This window comes from Rattus norvegicus, chromosome 3, assembly GCF_036323735.1.
Source record: "Rattus norvegicus strain BN/NHsdMcwi chromosome 3, GRCr8, whole genome shotgun sequence".
Classification (NCBI taxonomy): domain Eukaryota; kingdom Metazoa; phylum Chordata; class Mammalia; order Rodentia; family Muridae; genus Rattus; species Rattus norvegicus.
The window spans coordinates 41,978,144-41,996,494 of record NC_086021.1 but is presented as its reverse complement, the minus strand read 5'-3'; the positions used below and the strand labels follow the sequence as shown (position 1 = coordinate 41,996,494).

The 18,351-nt window shown below is 49.3% G+C and overlaps 1 protein-coding gene across 23 annotated transcripts in view; it reads left to right on the top strand.

Annotated features, from left to right (window-relative positions):
• Dennd1a (DENN domain containing 1A) overlaps nt 1-18,351 on the top strand; it is a 487,315-nt gene that overhangs the window by 465,322 nt on the left and 3,642 nt on the right. For 15 of the 23 annotated variants that reach the window (XM_039105287.2, XM_039105285.2, XM_063283984.1 and 12 more), the window contains 2 exons: nt 5,190-5,278; nt 16,431-16,559. In XM_039105287.2, the coding sequence (XP_038961215.1) occupies nt 5,190-5,278; nt 16,431-16,559 (218 nt within the window). The remainder of the gene's footprint in view (nt 1-5,189; nt 5,279-16,430; nt 16,560-18,351) is intronic. The other 8 variants (NM_001191747.1, XM_039105292.2, XM_063283988.1 and 5 more) reach the window with 1 other exon arrangement.

Here is an 18,351-nt window from a genome sequence, read left to right as displayed (position 1 = left end):
AGTACCAAACAGCCGACACCTGTGAATAGGGTAGGACATGGAGAAAAGCCCATGTGTCTTAAAGAGAAATGCCTTGGCTGGAGACCTGGCCCAGCAACTGAATGCTGGCCTAGCGTGACCAGGCTCCTTGGTTTGACTTCTAGCATCAGTGCTAAGCATCAGTGAGCGTCTTTTCCCATGTACACAGACCATGACCATGCTGGGGCTTAACTTCATCAGAGTGAGAAACCTACTAGGATGTTTCAGTGGGGGTTACTTCCAAAAGGAAGGATTATCAGTCTATTGTCCAAGAGAGCCATGCCCAGGCACAGGGGTCAGTCGGCTATAGTCAGAAACGTCAAACACTAGTGTGGAGACCCTTCCCAGGGCATCCCTCCAGAGCCGTCTTATGAAGGCACAAAGACCATGCTATGCCAGGGTCAGCCTAAGCCAGATGTCTGTTTGACGTGGTGTATATATACAGCATCTATTGGGTAGCTGCTGTCTGGGTAAATGTCAGATGTCCTGTGGTTCTGTTTCTTCCTCTTCACCATTGAAAGCAGAAGTCAAAGGTTTGGGTTACAGAAGGAATTTAAATGGCTCCACCTATAAGCTGGGAATCTGCCATCTAACAATATGAGGTGGTAGAACCATCCAGTGCCGTATGAAAATGTGACCAACACAAACCCCAAGAGGCATGGCTGCCAACGGGTTGGAATTTTCTACTCCCTGTCATCCGTAGGAAGGAAGGAGTGGGCAGCAAAAAGACACACTTTGGAGGACAGGAAACACTTCTGGGCAAACCTCATATAATGTAGCAAATGTGTCAGTACAAGCCTTAGCCGTGTGGATTAGGGATTCATCAGAACTGGACTTGAATGCTCAGGGCATATGACACTGGGCAAGGACTGAAGCTATTTGATCCACCCTCTTTTTTATACCAGGCCCTCATTCACAATGGCCTTCTGTAAAGGTGAACATGGGTGCTATTTGAAAGGCATTTCCTCTAACAGGTTTTCCACCTTACCACTTATTTCTAAATAATGGCCCAGTTTATCAAAAGCCATTGTTTACCTAGGATTTTATAGGCATTTGGCATTTATGAGCCATTTGGCGGACCTCATCCCACCTGAGACTCACAGTAGTGCCATGTACTAAGTATTGTGGTTGCCCGTTTCAGAAAAGTCATTTGGTAGGTTAACCCTTTCCAAGGATCACCAAACTATAGAAATGTAGATCCTTCTGGTATTCCCAGTTCCCTAAACCTCTGTCTGTCTCATGGAAATGAGATGATCTCAGCACACAGGACTGGGACAGAGATTTCAGTTGGAAAATATTAACTGAGCTCTGGCCAGATGGACTTCCTGTGAGGTCTCTGGGCGTGTTCTGTCATGGCAGGGATAAGAGTTGGGAAGTATAAGCACCCTTGAATGTGCCCAGGACTGAGCACCTACCCCGTCATCTATTCTTTTTCAGCCCACAGAAGGCAGACGTCATGTCAGACATCCCTAGTTCATAGTCAGGACTACAGAGATAGTAAGAAACCAGCTGGCCTTTGAGACCAGAGCTACCTCTGGAGTTTTGACAGCCATAGGTAGCTGGTGGGGAGCTCCGGGCAGCCTTGGAGGCCTGGGCTCCAGGAAAGCCAGGGGCTCAATGTGATTCAAGGCATGGTAGCTCTCTGAGAAAAACTCAAGTACTAGAGACAGCTCTTGTGGACTTTAGTCTTACTATTGTGGGGATTGAGTAAACTGTCAGGTGCCCAAGCATCATTGAGGAAGCAATGATATCCCAAAAGAAGACTGGGTAGCATCTGCCTCTGCCCTTAGCCAGGGTGAGGTGGCTCACTGGCTGTGTTCTTGGGCTCCCCCTCTTCTGCAAGCATAACCACTAAGAGACAGACTAGGAAGCTAGAAGATAACAATGGTATAGGGTCCAGGGTCCCCAGGCCACAGGGACTGTTATTTATTCTGGACGCATTCATGCCAACATGTCCCATAGACACTAGTCTACACTGGGTGGAAAGACACTCGAGAACTCCTAAGGGCCATGGAGAGGACAGCCTGACATGATTCCATGTCAGGATTTGCCAGGTCACTGGCTGTAAACATGGCTAAGCACAGCAGCTGCTGGCCTGGGTGCAAAGCCATGGGATGATAGGCACTCGGCCTTGATGAGGGATTGTGTAGCCCGGCACCTGTGGCTGGAGCTCGACTAGAACCAGAGGATCTTAATAAGGCGAAGGAAAGAGTGAAAGAAAATCATGCTGGTGTCCCCTGGATGAAGGGCAGTGGCTGGAGCCACCAGGGAGAAGGGAGAGGCCTCCTGCTGTAGGCCCACATATGAAACACTATAAGCTCTCTATTTATTATTTCTTGCTCACCATTAAAATCAAATGTACTTGGTGCTTTTGTATTCAATACACACTTAACCCTGCCGACTTAGATTTCTCAGGTTTTGAATCCGGTGGGGAATTGGCTGGCTTCCCAACTTTCCCCTCTAGTCCCCCTGAACAGATCTGGAAAGCCCTGTTTAGCATTCTCTCCCCTGGTGCTGCTGAGATCTTAGCAATGGTGGGCCAGCCCCTGTTGTGTATGAGAGTGGTTTTTCCCCTCCGCCCAGACTTCACCCTTCCTAACCACTCCAGAAGAGGGATGGTACTGCTAAAATACACCAGGGTTTGTCTGCATTGTCTCTGATTAAACCAGTTGCCTGTGTGTGTCTAGGCCTGGTTGTGGCCTGCCACTACATGGTGTGTGTGTGTGTGTGTGTGTGTGTGTGTGTGTGTGTGTGTGTGTGTGCGCGCGCGCGCACGCGCGCGCGCGCATGAGAGAGACAGGGAGAGACAGAGAAACAGAGAGACCCAGAGACAGAGAGAGAGAGCCTCTTATGCATGCCTTTGTGGATGTCTGGTTGTGAGACTGTATATACACTGCAGTCTCCAAGCCTGGTGCATTTGGGTGTTTGCCTTTAATGATAATCCTACACCACTGAGGAACGTGTGACTCTGGGTGGGTCTATAACCACAGGGGTGACTGTCTCTGGTCTGTTGTGTCTTTCCCACCCTCCCTCACCCCTCGCTCCTCTCCCTCCTCTGTCTGTTTTATCATCCCTAATGAAGCAGTCTCCTCCATCGATCCTGCTGATTGCCAGCCCATTCCTTTTGTTTGTTGGCGCTGAGCCATTCAGCAGCACTCTGACAGCTCAGCTCGTCTAATTAGCTCTGTTGTTCTTTTTCCCCATGTTTCACCACGTTGCAAGTTCAGTTGAAGTTGCCACAAACTTAATCCCCCCATTTCAGTAGCAAGTTCACATTCTTAACCTGTCTTCATTGTAGTAAGGAGCAGCCCTGTGTGGGACAAGCTGACAGGCCATAATGTCTGACCCTCCTGAACTCAGTCCCTGGCAATGGCAGGAGAGCCCTTCCACCCAACTGTCTTCTCCTCCTTTGCAGGCAGAGTCTCAGGAACCCAAGGTCCCCCGTATAAGCATGGGTACAGATATAGCCATGTATTTATTTGGCAAATGCTGACCAAATGTCTGTTGAGTAGCAGGTACCTTTCTAGTAACAGTGACAACCACAGCAGTATGTAGCGCTGTTAGATTCCAAACATTGACCTGTCTGCAAATCTTGCTGAGGCCCCACTATGTACCAGGCACCTCACCGGATGACTGAAAGGATTAAGACTGTATCGGCAGTCTATCTTCTTACAGGCACCTCCTTCCCTTCCTTTCACTATTGATAAAAGGGGGCTTCTCGATCACAAAGAAGCAGGCAAGCATTTCTGGAGCCTACACTGTGCCATGTTCACACCAGTGTGTTACCCACACCCTGTGGTTAAGTCTTAACAATAGCTCTGTGGAAGAAGACAGCATGTTTTGTGGAATGTTCTTGGCCTTTACCTCATCTCTGATTTGCCAAAGAAGTCTGAGCTCAGACTGGCCGCTCCATAGGAAAATCTTTGGTTTGGTCAGACATGTGCAGACCTGAGGGCTCCATGATACTCTATCAAGACTGGTCTTGTATGTAGCCAACTTCTGTAATCTTGTTCCTAAGCCATTGTTCTGTGTCCCCCACCAGTTGCTGGGGATAGGATTGGGGCCGGGGTAGGGTAGTTCTGAAGAAGGGCAGTAGATAATGGAGTGTGCACACTGTCTTTCCCATCCTGTCAGCCAGTGTCTCATTGCAGCTGAAGAGAATGCACGCTCCCTATGCAGTCTCCAATGCTGGCTTGTCTACATGAGCAACAAGAGCCACAGAGAAACATTCTCAGCTCTCTCCCCAGATCTCTTTGACATTAGAAGTGGTCAGAGGTGATGGTACCACACATAAATCCACATAATACTGATTAGACCAAATGACACTCATTCTAAGAGTACCAGCATTTCACAGCCTAACATCCACCATAGGCTCTGTGGCGTCACTGTGGTATTCAGAGGTGGCAGCTCAGAGCAATCCATCTACCCACAGTATAGTAGGAAGGGAGTGTAGGAAGCTGCCTGATGCCCTTGTGTGCCGACTGCCACCCCTAAGTTGTGTTTTGTGCAGCGTCCAGTTGAGCCCTACTGGAAGACAGGCATACAGTGCCCTGAGAAGCAGGTTAACTTAGCTGGGTACCCTGTGGAGCTGTCAGTTGCTGCCCCTTCCCTTTACTGTTCTTTTTTTTTTTTTTTTTTTTTTTTTTTTCCGGAGCTGGGGACCGAACCCAGGGCCTTGCGCTTGCTAGGCAAGCGCTCTACCACTGAGCTAAATCCCCAACCCCGCCCCTTCCCTTTAGAGAGGAAAATAAGTATCCTGTAATTCAGCTGTAAAAGAGTATTTTGAGTGTGTGTGTGTGTGTGTGTGTGTGTGTGTGTGTGTGTGTGTCCCTACCCTAAACAAATATGAGTGGAACCTCTTTGTTCCACACACAGATTTCTGAATTCCATGAATAGGGTGTTGTTGTTCTGCCTCCCATGTTGTTCACACCTCAGTCAGCAGTGAGAGGCCACTGGGTCTGCAGATGAGGAGAGCCTTTCTGGCTTAAACTCCAGAGAGCGTATCCATATGCTGTATGGTAAGTGGTGGTGCTTCTGTGAGACCATGGTAGCCCAGACCTAGACAACCTGTAACCAGGCCTCCTGGGGCAGTCCATCCAAATGTTCACAGTGGGCCTGAGGGACCTTTATAACTCACTCCTTCTTGGGGATTTCCCCATGCTCATCCTTAGGTAAGACCGCCTCGGCCGCATGTCATCAAGAGACCCAAGAGCAACATGGCTGTGGAAGGCCGGAGGACGTCCATCTCAAGCCCCGAGCAGTGAGTACAGAAACCCAATGAGCCAGGGTTTGTGGTGACCAAGCCTGTAGCTCCAGCCTTCCTCTTGGAGGCTCCCTTGAAATCCTGAGCAGGTGTTAAATAAGGAGGCCAGACAGGGAACAGAGCTTGGTCAGAGTCTGAGCCTCCGTTGTCACATCAGGAACCTGGGCTGTGCTTTGAGTGGTGCAGCCCAAAGGCACTCAGCCACATTCCAAAGAAGGCCCCAGGCCTCTCACACTGAAGGTGTAGAGTCCACAGGTGAGAGTAAGCTACCTTGCCAAAGCAGCTACCTGCCCGGCAAGTCCAACCCCCATTGTAGGCCTGCTGCTGTTCAGAGTCTCCGTGGCTTGAGCTCATCCAGAAGACATCCTTACCTTGGTCTCTCCTCAGCCATAGCACCTTGCTTCAAAGTCCCCCCTGAGCCAGAGTACATCTGGGCACCCTGAGACCCAGCCTAGAGCCAGCTTCAGTGACATCCTGAGTGGCTGTTAGATAGATAGAGACAGAGCCTGCAGAGCCAAAGCTACAGATGGTTCCAACTCCAGAGCCACCTGGAGAAACACTGTTTCTCCTTGTCCCAGGGTGCATAGCCCTAGACTCAGCTACTCACCAGCTTCCTTGGACAGCTTCAGAAATATCTTAAATATCACAGACCCATCTTGGCCTAGGGTTGTTTGAGGACTGAATGGGGGGCTATCTTTTGTGTGGAAGGGGAAAATGCCTCTCTTTACAAAGAACTGATACCAAATAGGGAAATAATTCCAAAATGTCAGGCTATGGCCTAGCTCAGTTCACTTCATTTCTCCCAGCCTTCATGAATGGTCTTTATCATTAGGGGAGAACACCAGAGTAGGAGAGTGTGTGTGTGTTTCTAGAGGTGCTTGAATATGTGAGGATTTGAAGAGGGGATACCTGAAGTTAGGGCAGGTTCAACTTGGGCCTACACATTGATGTGGTGGGAACACTGAGGGACATTGTCTTTGCCACGGATTATGACTGCCCCCTTGTGGTGAGAATGCTGCATGGTTCTGGGTTTCCTCTTGCCTTAAAGATTTCTCCTGAAGGGAATGGAATTAGCCACCTCTTCATAGCTGATCTAAGTGTCCTAGGATAGAGGCCACGGGCCTGTAGATATTGAGTTATAAACTAAAGACACCCTTCCATAACAAAACACACACACACAAAGACTGGCAGCAGTTCACATCCTATGGAAACACATTCTCCACTTTGCACTCCTGATTAGAGATTGGACTCACCAAGCACATTTATTTATGCTGTTCCTGTTCCAAGCCCAGTGACAGGAATAATGCTTTAGTGTGTGCAAAAAGCCGACTGTGTCAAGAAGGTAGCTCCTCCCGGTAATTGCCTTAGCCGGGTCAGCATCACTTCAGTATTTTCGTGTAATGTGCCTATCCAATTGTCGTAGATTTCCTTCCAGAAAGCATCAGGTTGAGATGAACTGGGCAAGAGTGTGGGGGCTGGTTCAGAGGGCTGGCAAACAGTGACACGAATCAAAAGGCACCCCACTGCAGCTCAGGCTGGCCAACGGGCAGCAGGGGATGTTCTGAGACGTCACTGCTAGGGCTTCTCTTCACATGTCTTAATGAGGAAGAGTCGAGGTTGTGTCTCATCATGCCAGTGACATTTCTGGTGCCACCCGGGTGTTTCCCTGCATCTCTTCCCTGCTGCCATCCCCTAACCCCCCTCCCGCCCCCATGCTCCTCCACTTCCAAATGCCATGTCACAACAGCACTTGGATGTGTTTCTCTCAGCTGTCACCAGCCCCAGCTGGCAAGACCACATTCGTGAAACACGGGAAGCATCCAGCGGGAAATATTTTAATAAAACAGACTCCTCAAATATTGTTCTGGAAGGGAAGGAAAACAGCGCCACCAATCTGTCAGCTTCATGTTGGGGAGAGGGGCTGGGAGGCAGGAGCCAGCATCTAGTGGTCTTTGTGGAGGGTGGTTCCTGGTGGCACACATGGACTCACTGTGGCTTGTCTTGAGTCCTAGTTCTTTATCTTTTCTGGGGATATCAAAGTGTGCTGGACTCTTAGAGGATTTGGGCTGCAGCTGAAGGGGTGACTCCATCCTCTTACCTTCCTGCCTGTCCCTCACTTCTACCATATTCAATAGATATCTTGATTCAACAAGCCGGAGGCTTTTAGGAGCTGAACATTCTGAGGTCCACCAAGCTCCAGCAGTAGCCAACAGCTCTCGGCTGAGGCCCGTTTCTCCTTCCCTGCTGACACATTTCTGTCCATTGCTCCATATGTGCATTCAGATGTGCATCCATTCAGGAGACATCTCTAAGAACCTGCTAGGCACACAGAAGATGCCTTCAGAGGGAGTTTCCATGCTGACTCATCTCTTGACTTATATTTACCCAAAATGACATTTCCTTCCTGAATTAAGGTTTTCTAGCCCCTTTGGACCATTTCTTAGCACTTGGATAAGCCCTTCAAAAGATTTCTGGGAGGAAAAGTCTGTTTTTCAGTCACCATTCACTGATTAACATGGGGTTAAGGGCTGGGGAGATAGCTGAGTCAGCATAAGGACCTGAGTTCAGGTAGGTCCTCAGGACCCTCACAGAAGCTGGGTGCAAAGAGCACATGTCTGACTGTAGCACTGGGAGGACTGGCCAGCCGGTCTAGCCAACCAGTGAGCTGTGGGCTCAGTGAGAGACCATCTCAGAATGGTAGAGAGCATCTACCTTGACATCTGATGTTAGCCTCTGGCCTCCACACATGTATGACCAAGGCAAGGGCCTAGTGCCCACATTAATCTCCAGGTATCCCCTCATATTCCCTACTGGAAGGCTGCAGTGGGATCAGGAGCAGCAGTCCTCACTGAGTGGCAGAGAATATAGAGGGACATCATTTGTGTTTAGTCCCTTCCTGGTGCAGCAGTGGGGCCAACTATGGGTCCCGAAATTAGATCCTTGCAGATGGCAGTGGACCTGAAATGCCCTGTTCCGATCGCCTACCCTCCAAGCTCTCTAGACTACATGGCTTGTTTCTCCAGTCACATGCAGATGCAGATTCTGCTGGCCACAACCTATTAGTTAAGTTCCCTCATACCAAAGAGGAGCCCAGATTCAACCAACCTGGGAACTGTAAGGCTGCTTACCTCTCCCAGCAGATCTCTTTTTAAGCAATGTTGCTTCTCAGAACAGTACAGTAGCCTTAGAGACAGCCTGAAGGTCAGGAAAGAAGCATGTTCACTCTGAACCCCACGACTTTGACTCAGCTACACATAAGTATTCGTGTAGAGACTGTCCAGGCTTTGCCTAGTTATGGTTGTGGAGCTCCTCAATCTGTGATATCCAATTGTATGGGCTTGTCTCTTGTATCTTGATAACTTATGTCATTTGTAACTTATAGGCATATGGGTGAAAGGCTATTCCTTCTTAATCCTGCCCCTATGCTATACCTTTAGCTTTTGTTCCCAAGGATTCATTCATTAGAAAAATGTTGGGAGCTAAGAGATGGCTCTGCAGTTAAGAGCACTGGCTGCTCTTCCAGAGGTCCTGAATTCAATTTATAGCAAGCACATGGTAGCCCACAATCATCTATACTTGGATCTGATGCCCTCTTATGGCATGCAGGTATACATGCAGATAGGGAACTCATACATAAAATAAATCTTTTAAAAAAGAAAAAGAAAAGAAAAGGAACAAAGATGCTGGGGTAATACCCTGCTTACTGCGTGTTCTCTCATTTTGTGTCGCTATAAGATATGGAACCAATACTGCCGTTCACTGCAGACTGTGTGCTAGGCACACTCCACACATGACATTTCATTACATCTTCATGAGAAACTGGAAGGTAGGGGACTTGAGCTCTGTTTTATGGTAATGGCTGAAAGTTCAAGAGTTTGATCCTGCCCTTGGTCACACAGCTAGCTAGTTAGTTAGTAGCAGGACTGGTTACACAGCTAGTTAGTAGCAGAGCTGGGCTTCAATTCTGCCTCTTGATGACTAAGCTAGTGCTGGAGGAGGATGTCTGTCCTGTCCAACTCAGTGAACAGGAACCACACTGTCTCATCCCTTGGGCTCTGGGCAGCCAGCAGCCCTGGAAAGTCTCTAGATGGAGACAGCTGCAGGTGTGCTGGCTGAACAGACTGTCTGCACCAAGTGGAGCCCACACTGCTGAGGGACAGCAGTGTGCAATTGCATTTGTCTCAGGTGTACTCCATGGCCCCTGCACCAAGGCCTCAGAAGGCAAAATAAGATCGGAAGCCATTGCCAGAAGCATTTGGTGAGAACCATGACCAAAGTCTGCATCTCAGAACCCTTCCTCTTGTGCCGCTGTCCTTCACTGCAGAAGACAAGCTACCCTCACACTCTGGATATGCCTCCCCTTCCTTGGTGTCAGATCTCACTGGAGCCCTTTCCCTCCTATACAGCCCAGAGCTACCCCCATGCTGAGTTAGTCATTTGGACAGAGACCGGTGCATGAATGAACTTCCCCATGTTCAAGGTGGCATGCCAGCCCATAACCAGTATATCCGGAAAAGCCACAGTTACATCCTAAATTGAAGCACATGACCTCCCATTCCTCCTCACCTCTTCAGCAATGGCCAGTCTCAGTCCTCCAATACCTGGATGGTCACATAGGACCACAGACTTTCCTTCCTGTGCTCCAGCCCCCATCGTGAACAGACATACACACACTTGTGCACACATGCACATGCACATACACATACCCATACTCTGAGCTTCTCCAGGGAGAAGTTATGTACTTCAACCTTGACACTGGCTGCCAAACCAGTGTTTACCCAGACTTCTGCTCAAAGGTGTCTCCTGAATGGAGGAATATAGGAATTGGGGAAGGCAGCTGCCTGCCACTCACAGTCCACTAGCCTGGAGATCAACCAGGTGCAAGTAAACAACCACAAACTCCCAATGAACACTCACTGTATGCCAGGTGTGCGTGAACTGACTGAAGCTGCTAGCACCTCGCCTCCTCTGACCCTGTAAGAGCTAGGAGCTGCCACCAGCCCAGCAGCAAGTCTCCAGGATGCCAGCTGGGCCTGGGCCCCAGGGAACAGGGGCAGCTGTCTTGGTGCTACCCCTGGCAGGCTGCCAATACCCACTGCCTGAGCAACCAGAAGTCCAAACACCCTCACAGAAGGTCACAGACCCAATTAGCAGAGCGAGAGGCCCCTGACCTGACTCACTGCCCTCCCCAGTGGATTCTGGGTAGTAGAGACAAAGAGAAGCCTAAAGCCAGACGAGGCACTGGAACCAGGACTAAAAAAGCAAGAACCAACAGGAGCCCTCATCCAAGTGTATCTAAGCTGGCGGCATTGCCACTCCCACCTCTACCACCCCTCCCCACACACACACACAATGGTTAATGTTGACTGGAGACAGCAGTAGCCCATTTATTTCAGTGGCTACTTACGTGACTGACTGCAAAGGTCCAGTCAAGGAAAGCTCACATGCTGTACCCACATACAGGGAGGCCGGTTCCCATCTGCTGTCACTATAGGTAAAGCCTCTAGGAGTCAGCCTTTCAGTCACCTCTGAAAGGCATTACCACTTAGCTGAGCCCCCAGCCTCTTACACATTCCCTGCCACCCTGGCTCAATATCTTGTTATATTCCCAGCCCCCTTGTGTATCTTGGCTAACCATCCTGAGCCCAGCCCTCTCAATGTGACCCCCTCTCAAACACACAGGAGCCAGCCCTCTAGCAAGTGGAACAAGTTGCCCTGAGGCTGAGTCACATACCTAGCAGCCCCATCTCCATGGTCCTCAGGCGGACATGTTTGTCCTAAGGGCAAAGGGCTGAGATAGGTGTCTCTGCTCTCCCGATCTCCACCTTCCCTCCAACACAGACCCCTGAGAGTAATAGCGCCTTATTCCTGTGTGTGTCCTCCTGGTAACTTGGCAAGGACTGTCTCAGGCCATGCTCAGACGACGAGTCTAATGCCATGTGGGCATTAGAGAATTCTGTTGGAAGAAAGGATGGCCACAGTGGTTGCATTGGTGGAGACTAAAAAAGTCTCCTGTTCCTGATAGCAGCCCAGCCACCTGGCCACACATCACCTCAGCCTACCCAAGCCATCCATCCTTATACTATTCTGAGGTCCCCAACCCCAGGTCCTCCCTCTTCTGAACACTCCCATCCTTGATCCTCTTAGAGGGACTCTGGCCATCAAACCACATTCACTCTGTTCAGGATCAAAGATGGAGTCTACACCATTGTCCAGGGAGCCTGAGAGTCTGAGCCATGGATACCCCTGATCCCCACTGTCTTTGAGCAGAGCCAGTCACCAAGGGAGTGGAAGGGCCTGGATTCTTGCTGGTGACAGTAGGAATTATCACAGCAGAATACCCTTGTTCTGATGGTGACCGGTGATGGCAATGACCTTCGATCCTCCTCAGATATCCATGAAACTGAGTACAAAGATCCCTGTGTACCTAGTTCTCTGTCAGCACAGCAGTCATTACTCAGGCTTTCAGGAGCAGCTCCAGGTTCGACTTCCAGAAGTACTTAGCCTTGCTTCAAAGCCTCTTCTGCCTTTTCAACTGCTGCCAACCTTGTGGTTAGGGGACTGGCCCTATATCATGGGTTGAAGAGCTTTGGAAACTGTAAGTCAGGCTGACTGGATGACACCCATGTGCTGAGATACAGCCAGCATAGGACCACTTCTTCATCCTGACCAGGATAGAGATGCCCACAGCATCCTATGAGGCAGCATGGGACAGCAGCAGAGGGTTCAGTACTTGGTAGGCACTAGGCAAAGGCCTGGGTGACTATTTCACTTTTTTGCTCAGACTTTCTGAAAGACGACAGCACCCATGTTTTCAGAGAACCAAAGGTCCAAGGACTTTGCCAAGGGAAAGGAGGTAGAGAGTGGACAGTTGACCCTGTCCAGTGCCTTTCTATATACATTACCCCATGAGGGCTGTGTCACCAAGGAACACAAGGTAACCAGAGCATTTACGAAGTGAAGACCCCATGTACCACAGTGAAATGATTCTTCTAGAATGATCACGGTGTCCCTTCATTACCTCAGGAGACCAAGGCCTGGATGATTCCTCCCACTTTATCTCAAGTGCATTTAAATGTCAATTAAATTTGAAACATCTACATTTGTCAGCACTTCATTTCGGGCCAGCATGACGTGCGGCTGATTTGTCCATGCGATGTGACACATAAAAAACTCTCGAGATGTAGATCTTCCTCATTAAAAAATAAGCCAGTGCGATCCTGGCGTAGCACAGAGCACAGAGCACATCCCGGCTTCCTGACGCCGTGGCTCTGACATGGTATTTAAAAAGGAACAGCCTCGCCTGTCACCACTGTCACATATACACGCTAACCAGCGACACGTTAAACCAAACATTAGAAAGGGCCCAGATCATCTGCAGGGAACTCCACTGCAGGTGGACAAGGCAAGGGCAACGGGATGAGAGGCTCAAGCCATGATGGACAGAGCCTTTCTCTCTTGCTGTGACATCACAACCCTTGCTGGGTAGCCAAGTTCAGCGAGGCCTGCCTTTTCCCAGACAGCCCCTTTGTGTGTAATAAAATCCAGGCAAGTGGTGGGGGGCAGACTGCAGGGTAGTAGCTGAATTGGGTTAATGAGGGAAGAGGTACAATTTTTTATATTCTGCCTTAAGCTAATAAAAAATTTAAACCTGGACGTTTTCGATGGTTCATCCTTTATCCCTGACAAATATCTGACTGTATCTTTCATGGGAGAGCATGAGCTGCTGAATTTAAATAAGTTTATTTTGAAACCTCACCTTTCATTAAAAGTGGAAGGGGAAACCCCCTACCTCTCATTCCATCATTGCAGCTCCAGGAAACAGGTGGCAGGACCCATTCCAGCACCACCCTCAGGGCTGTGTGACCCCAGGCAAGGCACTCCACCTCTCTGAGCTTTGGCCTCTTTGTCATGAAGAATTAGTAAGAAATTGTATGGACAGCTTTGAGTTCTTGTCTGAGTCATTACCATCCCATGGACTGGACATGACAACACTCTGGGTGACAACACTCTGGGTGACTAAAAACATGGCTTGTTTCATTCCACTGTCCTGTCACCCATGAAGTAATAATGTGCCATGAACACCCAAGCCTGGCCCGACCTGGCCAACAGTCAGCTAGAGGAGGCCAGCTTGTAGAATGAGAAGTAGAGTTCCTTCTCCTGCTTCCTGCACTCACAGCATGTGGGTGGGAGGCCCTGGGAGCCAAATGGGATTTAATGACACCAAAGTTCTTCCAGCACAAAGCTCTCTGGGAATGTGACAGACTTAGTGACTGTCAGTCACCATGTGAGCTACCAGGGAAGGGAACCCATGCTGTATGTGGGGGTCAGAGAGACTTTCAGAGTCACCAAGCACTTGACTCTATGGGACCCAGATAGGGGCTTATATTGTCTTGTGTATACCCACGGTCAGTGTTGTCACCCTCAGGACAACCTGAGCTAGGGTGGCACTAGTTGCTTCCTGACTTGGTTATCTGCTCACATCAACAGTCCCCTATGCCCAGCTAGCACTAGATCCGCTTAAACACAGGCGAGAAGTGTTCCTGGAGTAGGTGGGTGCTCAGACAGATGGGGAGACGACTGGACAGGTGGACTCCGTCAAGTTAGTATGATGGTCCTGCATGGTGGGTTGCTGTGCTGCAGAGCCTGTGGTAACAGGCTGCCTGTAGCAACTCAGATCACAGCACTGCCCACCCCAGGGCCCTCCCAGTGCTTTTGCTGTTGACCTGAGCTCTGCCTTGAGGCTTCTGCTCTTGGTTCTGGATAACCTGTGTCTGAGCATCTCAGGAGGCAGGCAGAGAATCCAAAAGGAGGTGCATCTGTCAGAGCCTTGAAGTAATGGAAAGTGTGTGATGTGTTAGGTGCTCCAGGGGGAAGAGGAGGGGATCCCCAGCATCCCAGCCCTCATTCCTTCAACCACTAATGTGGGCCCCAGGAGGGAGAAAAGCAAAAATGGTCAAGCCCCAGGCCTTCAGCTCAGTCAAGAACAGAATTCAAGATTAACTGGGATCCACAAGGCACCCAGACCCCCAGCCACCCAGACCCCCAGCCAGGGAGAGCTGGGGAAGACAGGTCCTTCCTAGGGGGTGATATTTAGGTCAGGTCTTTAAGAGCAGTCAGTGTGTTGAGGATAGACAGGCGCAAGAGCTGAGTGGCAGAGGACGTCTGTCAGCGGCGATGAATAGGAAAGGGGGCCTCAGTGCCCAGCATGTGCCTCAAGCTGCCCAGAGTGGAGTGAGAACACTGGGCTTCCTGCCCCACACCAGCTAGAAGCTGCCCCATGCTAGAATGCAGAGGCAATGGGGGCCGGAGTAGCGGGTTACGCCAGCATCTGAGTACTTCTCACCTGTTCTGTCTGTTCTGCAGTGGATTAACTTGTCCCTTCTACTTAGCCTCATTGGCTGTGAGTGCAGTAGGATCCTAGTTCTTTCTGTGCCAGACCAGATGAGACACTTTTCAAGGGGAGGCTCTCAGGGCCCTGCACCTGCCACCTCCCGGTGCATGACCCTGGGCACAACCTCCACGGCAGTTTGAGGCTCCATAACCTGCAGGGGACAGCGGAGAAAATGGGGGTGTGTGGCTGGAAGTGCTGAGACTGTGAATGGCTCTGGGAGCTACTTCAGTAATAACAGCTTAGCTCTAGGAATGGAGATCACAACGCTGGCCACCCCAAGGCCCTCCCCAGCCTCCTGTTCAGACTGGTATATACTTGTTTAGAATGTATTGCCCTTCCCTAAATAAAACCTGAAAGGAATTCCAACAGGGAAAGTGCAGGAAGGCTGCTCCTGAGAGCAGGTGGCCCTGCCTGACCCCCTGTGTCTCTCACTGTCTCCTCAAAACTTCACTCTTCCCTCTCGGGTCTCCTCACAGTGAGCCCAGCCATTGACAGAGGCAGAGGTGTTAGTTACAACAGCATCCATGGTGAAGCCAGGATTTGAACCTGCCACAATTGGGGCTCTCCTCTCCTGGGCCTGTTGACCTCTCGTGGGCACTGCTGGTCAGTATATAATTGATAGGAGTCAGGTGTGGACTGTCTGGGCTGTGTGTGTGTTTGTTTATAGAACTAGAGCACACAGGTGGCTGACAAGGGAGATATATTTTTTATAAACAATGAATATTTAATTTCCACATCACAGATAAAAAAGACTCTCTGAAGAAGCATCCGAGGGAGACTCCAGAGAGGGCAGCTAATCAGAAAAGGGTTTTTTCGGGGGCTGCTTCCACAAAGCTCACTTTTCCCTTAACTTTTCCCCCTTGATTACTGCAGTAGAGAAAGAAACAGAAACAGAAGGTGGAGTCTCCCACCATCCCACTAGCCATTGCTGGAATGTAAGCATTTGCTTTTTTTGTCGTTCTCCTGTGCAGTTTCCCACAAGTAGATGAGGGGCGTAGTATCCTCAGGGAACCAGGTCTGGATGCCAAAATCCAGGATGCCCAGGCTGTTCTATGAAGTGCTGTGAGCCCTACACACCCTCTTGTATGCTGTAAACCATCTCTGGGTTACATTGTTACACTAATCCACTATGCATGCTGCGTGGACGCTGTTGGGCTGTGTTACGGAAGAACATGATGACGTACAGGCTGCACATGCTCAGTACAGGTGCAGGTTTTCCAAGCATTTTCTTTGTTTAGTTTTTCAAGACAGGGTTTCTCCGTGTAGCTCTGGCTGTTCTGGAACTCACTCTGTAGACCAGGCTGGTCTTAAACTCACAGAGATCCACCTGCCTCTGCCTACCAGTGCTGGGATTAAAGGCCTGCACCACCACATCCACTTATTTTCAACTCACAGCTGATTGGATCGGTAGAGCCTGAGCCTACAGGTGTGGAGAGCCCAGTCATAAAAATAGTAACCGTGTCATGCTTTGAAATCCTCTTCATTAGCGTTATAAGCAATGGGAAGACTGCTTTCAGCCAGCAGTACCCAGCTCTGTTGCTGGAAGTACTTAGTACTGTAAACGAAAAGCAGTGAACATTCACTGTTAGTTAGGGTTAGCCTTCTGGAAGTGTGCAACCCTGTCAGACATTCTGGGTGAGAGTTCAAAGCCCTCAGTACACAAGGCAGCCTCCTCCCAATGGATGCCCTGGGACTTTCCTCTTACCCCTTGCTCTCATGGTACCCTAACTGCCTCTTCTTTTCTCTCTTGTCCAGCCTGGTAAAGCCCTTGCGACACTATGCTGTCTTCCTCTCTGAAGACTCCTCTGATGAGGAATGCCGACGGGACAAGCCTCCCAGCACTGGCTTCACTGAAAGCCTTTTCTTCTCTGCTCCCTTTGAATGGTCTCTCTTCCTCTTTCCAGCTCCTTGGGCCTGGTGACTCTTTGGGTGCAGTGGGGAGCATGGGGGACTAGGGCTGCTTGCTGCCATGGGGAGAAAAGTTTCTGGGTGCCAACTTGCAGGGTGGATGCCATGTAGACAGGCCTTCTCTCAGGTTCCTATTGTACCAGCCCATAGGGCTGTGAGACTGGTCCCCATTCCTTACAAGGGGAAATCACCATCAGTGGAACTGCTGACCACAGTAAGCCTGACTCCTGACCCTACTTTACTCAGTGCATCTTAGATAGGAAGGCAGATGTTAAGTAAAAGGCCATGAAACAGGTGTTTCATGTGTATCAGCCATGTGTGGTGATGCACATCTGTAATCTCAGCTGAGGTAGAAAGACTGTGAGTTTGAGGATAGCCTGGGCTGCATAGCAAGTTCCAGGCCACTCTGAGCTATTTACATGATCCTTTCTAAATGTATGTATGTGTGTGTGTATGTATGTATGTATGTATGTATGTATGTATGTATGTATGTATTTATGTACATATGTGTATATACATATATATGCATACACACACATGTTATGGTATACCTGGGTTTTTTTTTTCTTTTTCCTTCCTGAGACAGAGTTTCTCTGTGAAACCCTGGCTGTCCTGGAACTCAAAATCAGAGATCCACCTGCCTCTGCCTCCCGAGTGCTGGGTTTAAAGGCGTGTGCCACCACCACCCAGCCCTACCTGGGTTTCTTAAAAATAATTTCATCTTAGTTATATTATTTTATAACCTAAGCTACATACAATTTTCAAACAGCTTTTTTTTTCAAGGAAAAGAAGGCTTACTTTACATACAAATGAACTTCCCAGGAACCTCAAAAATGTGCCCACAACCTACCAGAGTGCCAGCTACTGGCCACTTCGCAGTCAGGGGCCCTTGTCTCCTTCTACTATCCCTACCCCTAAGCCCCTCCCAGCTCTTTGACCCCTAACCTTAGCAAGTTCCCAGCATCAGATCTTCCCTGTGGCTTCATCCTAAACCTTCTAAGTCAAGGCTGCTCTGCCTCTGTTCATTCCCTGCTGCCAGCTCACTGGGACAATAGCAGTGTTTCATCCCTGTTAGTCCACGGTCCCTGAGCTTTACACATACCTTTTCAGTAATCTCATTCTCTCTTTTATCTTTTTCTTTTAAATGTTTGAAGAATCAGCTTTTCCTCAGCAGGAATGTCTGTGCTATCACAGGTTTAATGTGTCCGCGGATGTAGCTCTTACTACTTAGAAAGGAAAGAGAAATTGAAACAATATATACTCATCTGAGTGGCAACCTCAACTCCCCTGCAGGAAAAGCAACCCGCTCAGCTTTTCCTAACTGACTCTGCCCTAGGCCTTACCCCATCAGGCCTCTGAATTAAATGATTGACTGACATTTTTCCCCAGTTTTATGATGTTAGGAATGGAACCCAGGACCTCACATGCTGGACATTCTACCACTGAGACACAGGAGACCCCCAGTGTCTTGTTATTTAAGCAATGATTAAAATTAATTTCCTTAGCCTGTACCCAGAGCCAGTTCAGGGTTTCCTGTGTGTTTAAAAGGGAGCCATTCCATCCTAATTCACAACACAAAGGGTTAAAAACAACTGTCTCCTTGTGTTTAGGAAGTAATGACTCTTCCTTATCCCTTCCTGTGTGCTCAGATTAGATTAAAGGCTCTTGAATTCCTTGTTCAGAGTGAGGAAAGGACTTAGGAGAGCCTCGAACTTCGCTTCCATTCTACCCCTTTCTAGGTTCTGTGATGCACAGAATTGTTTTACTT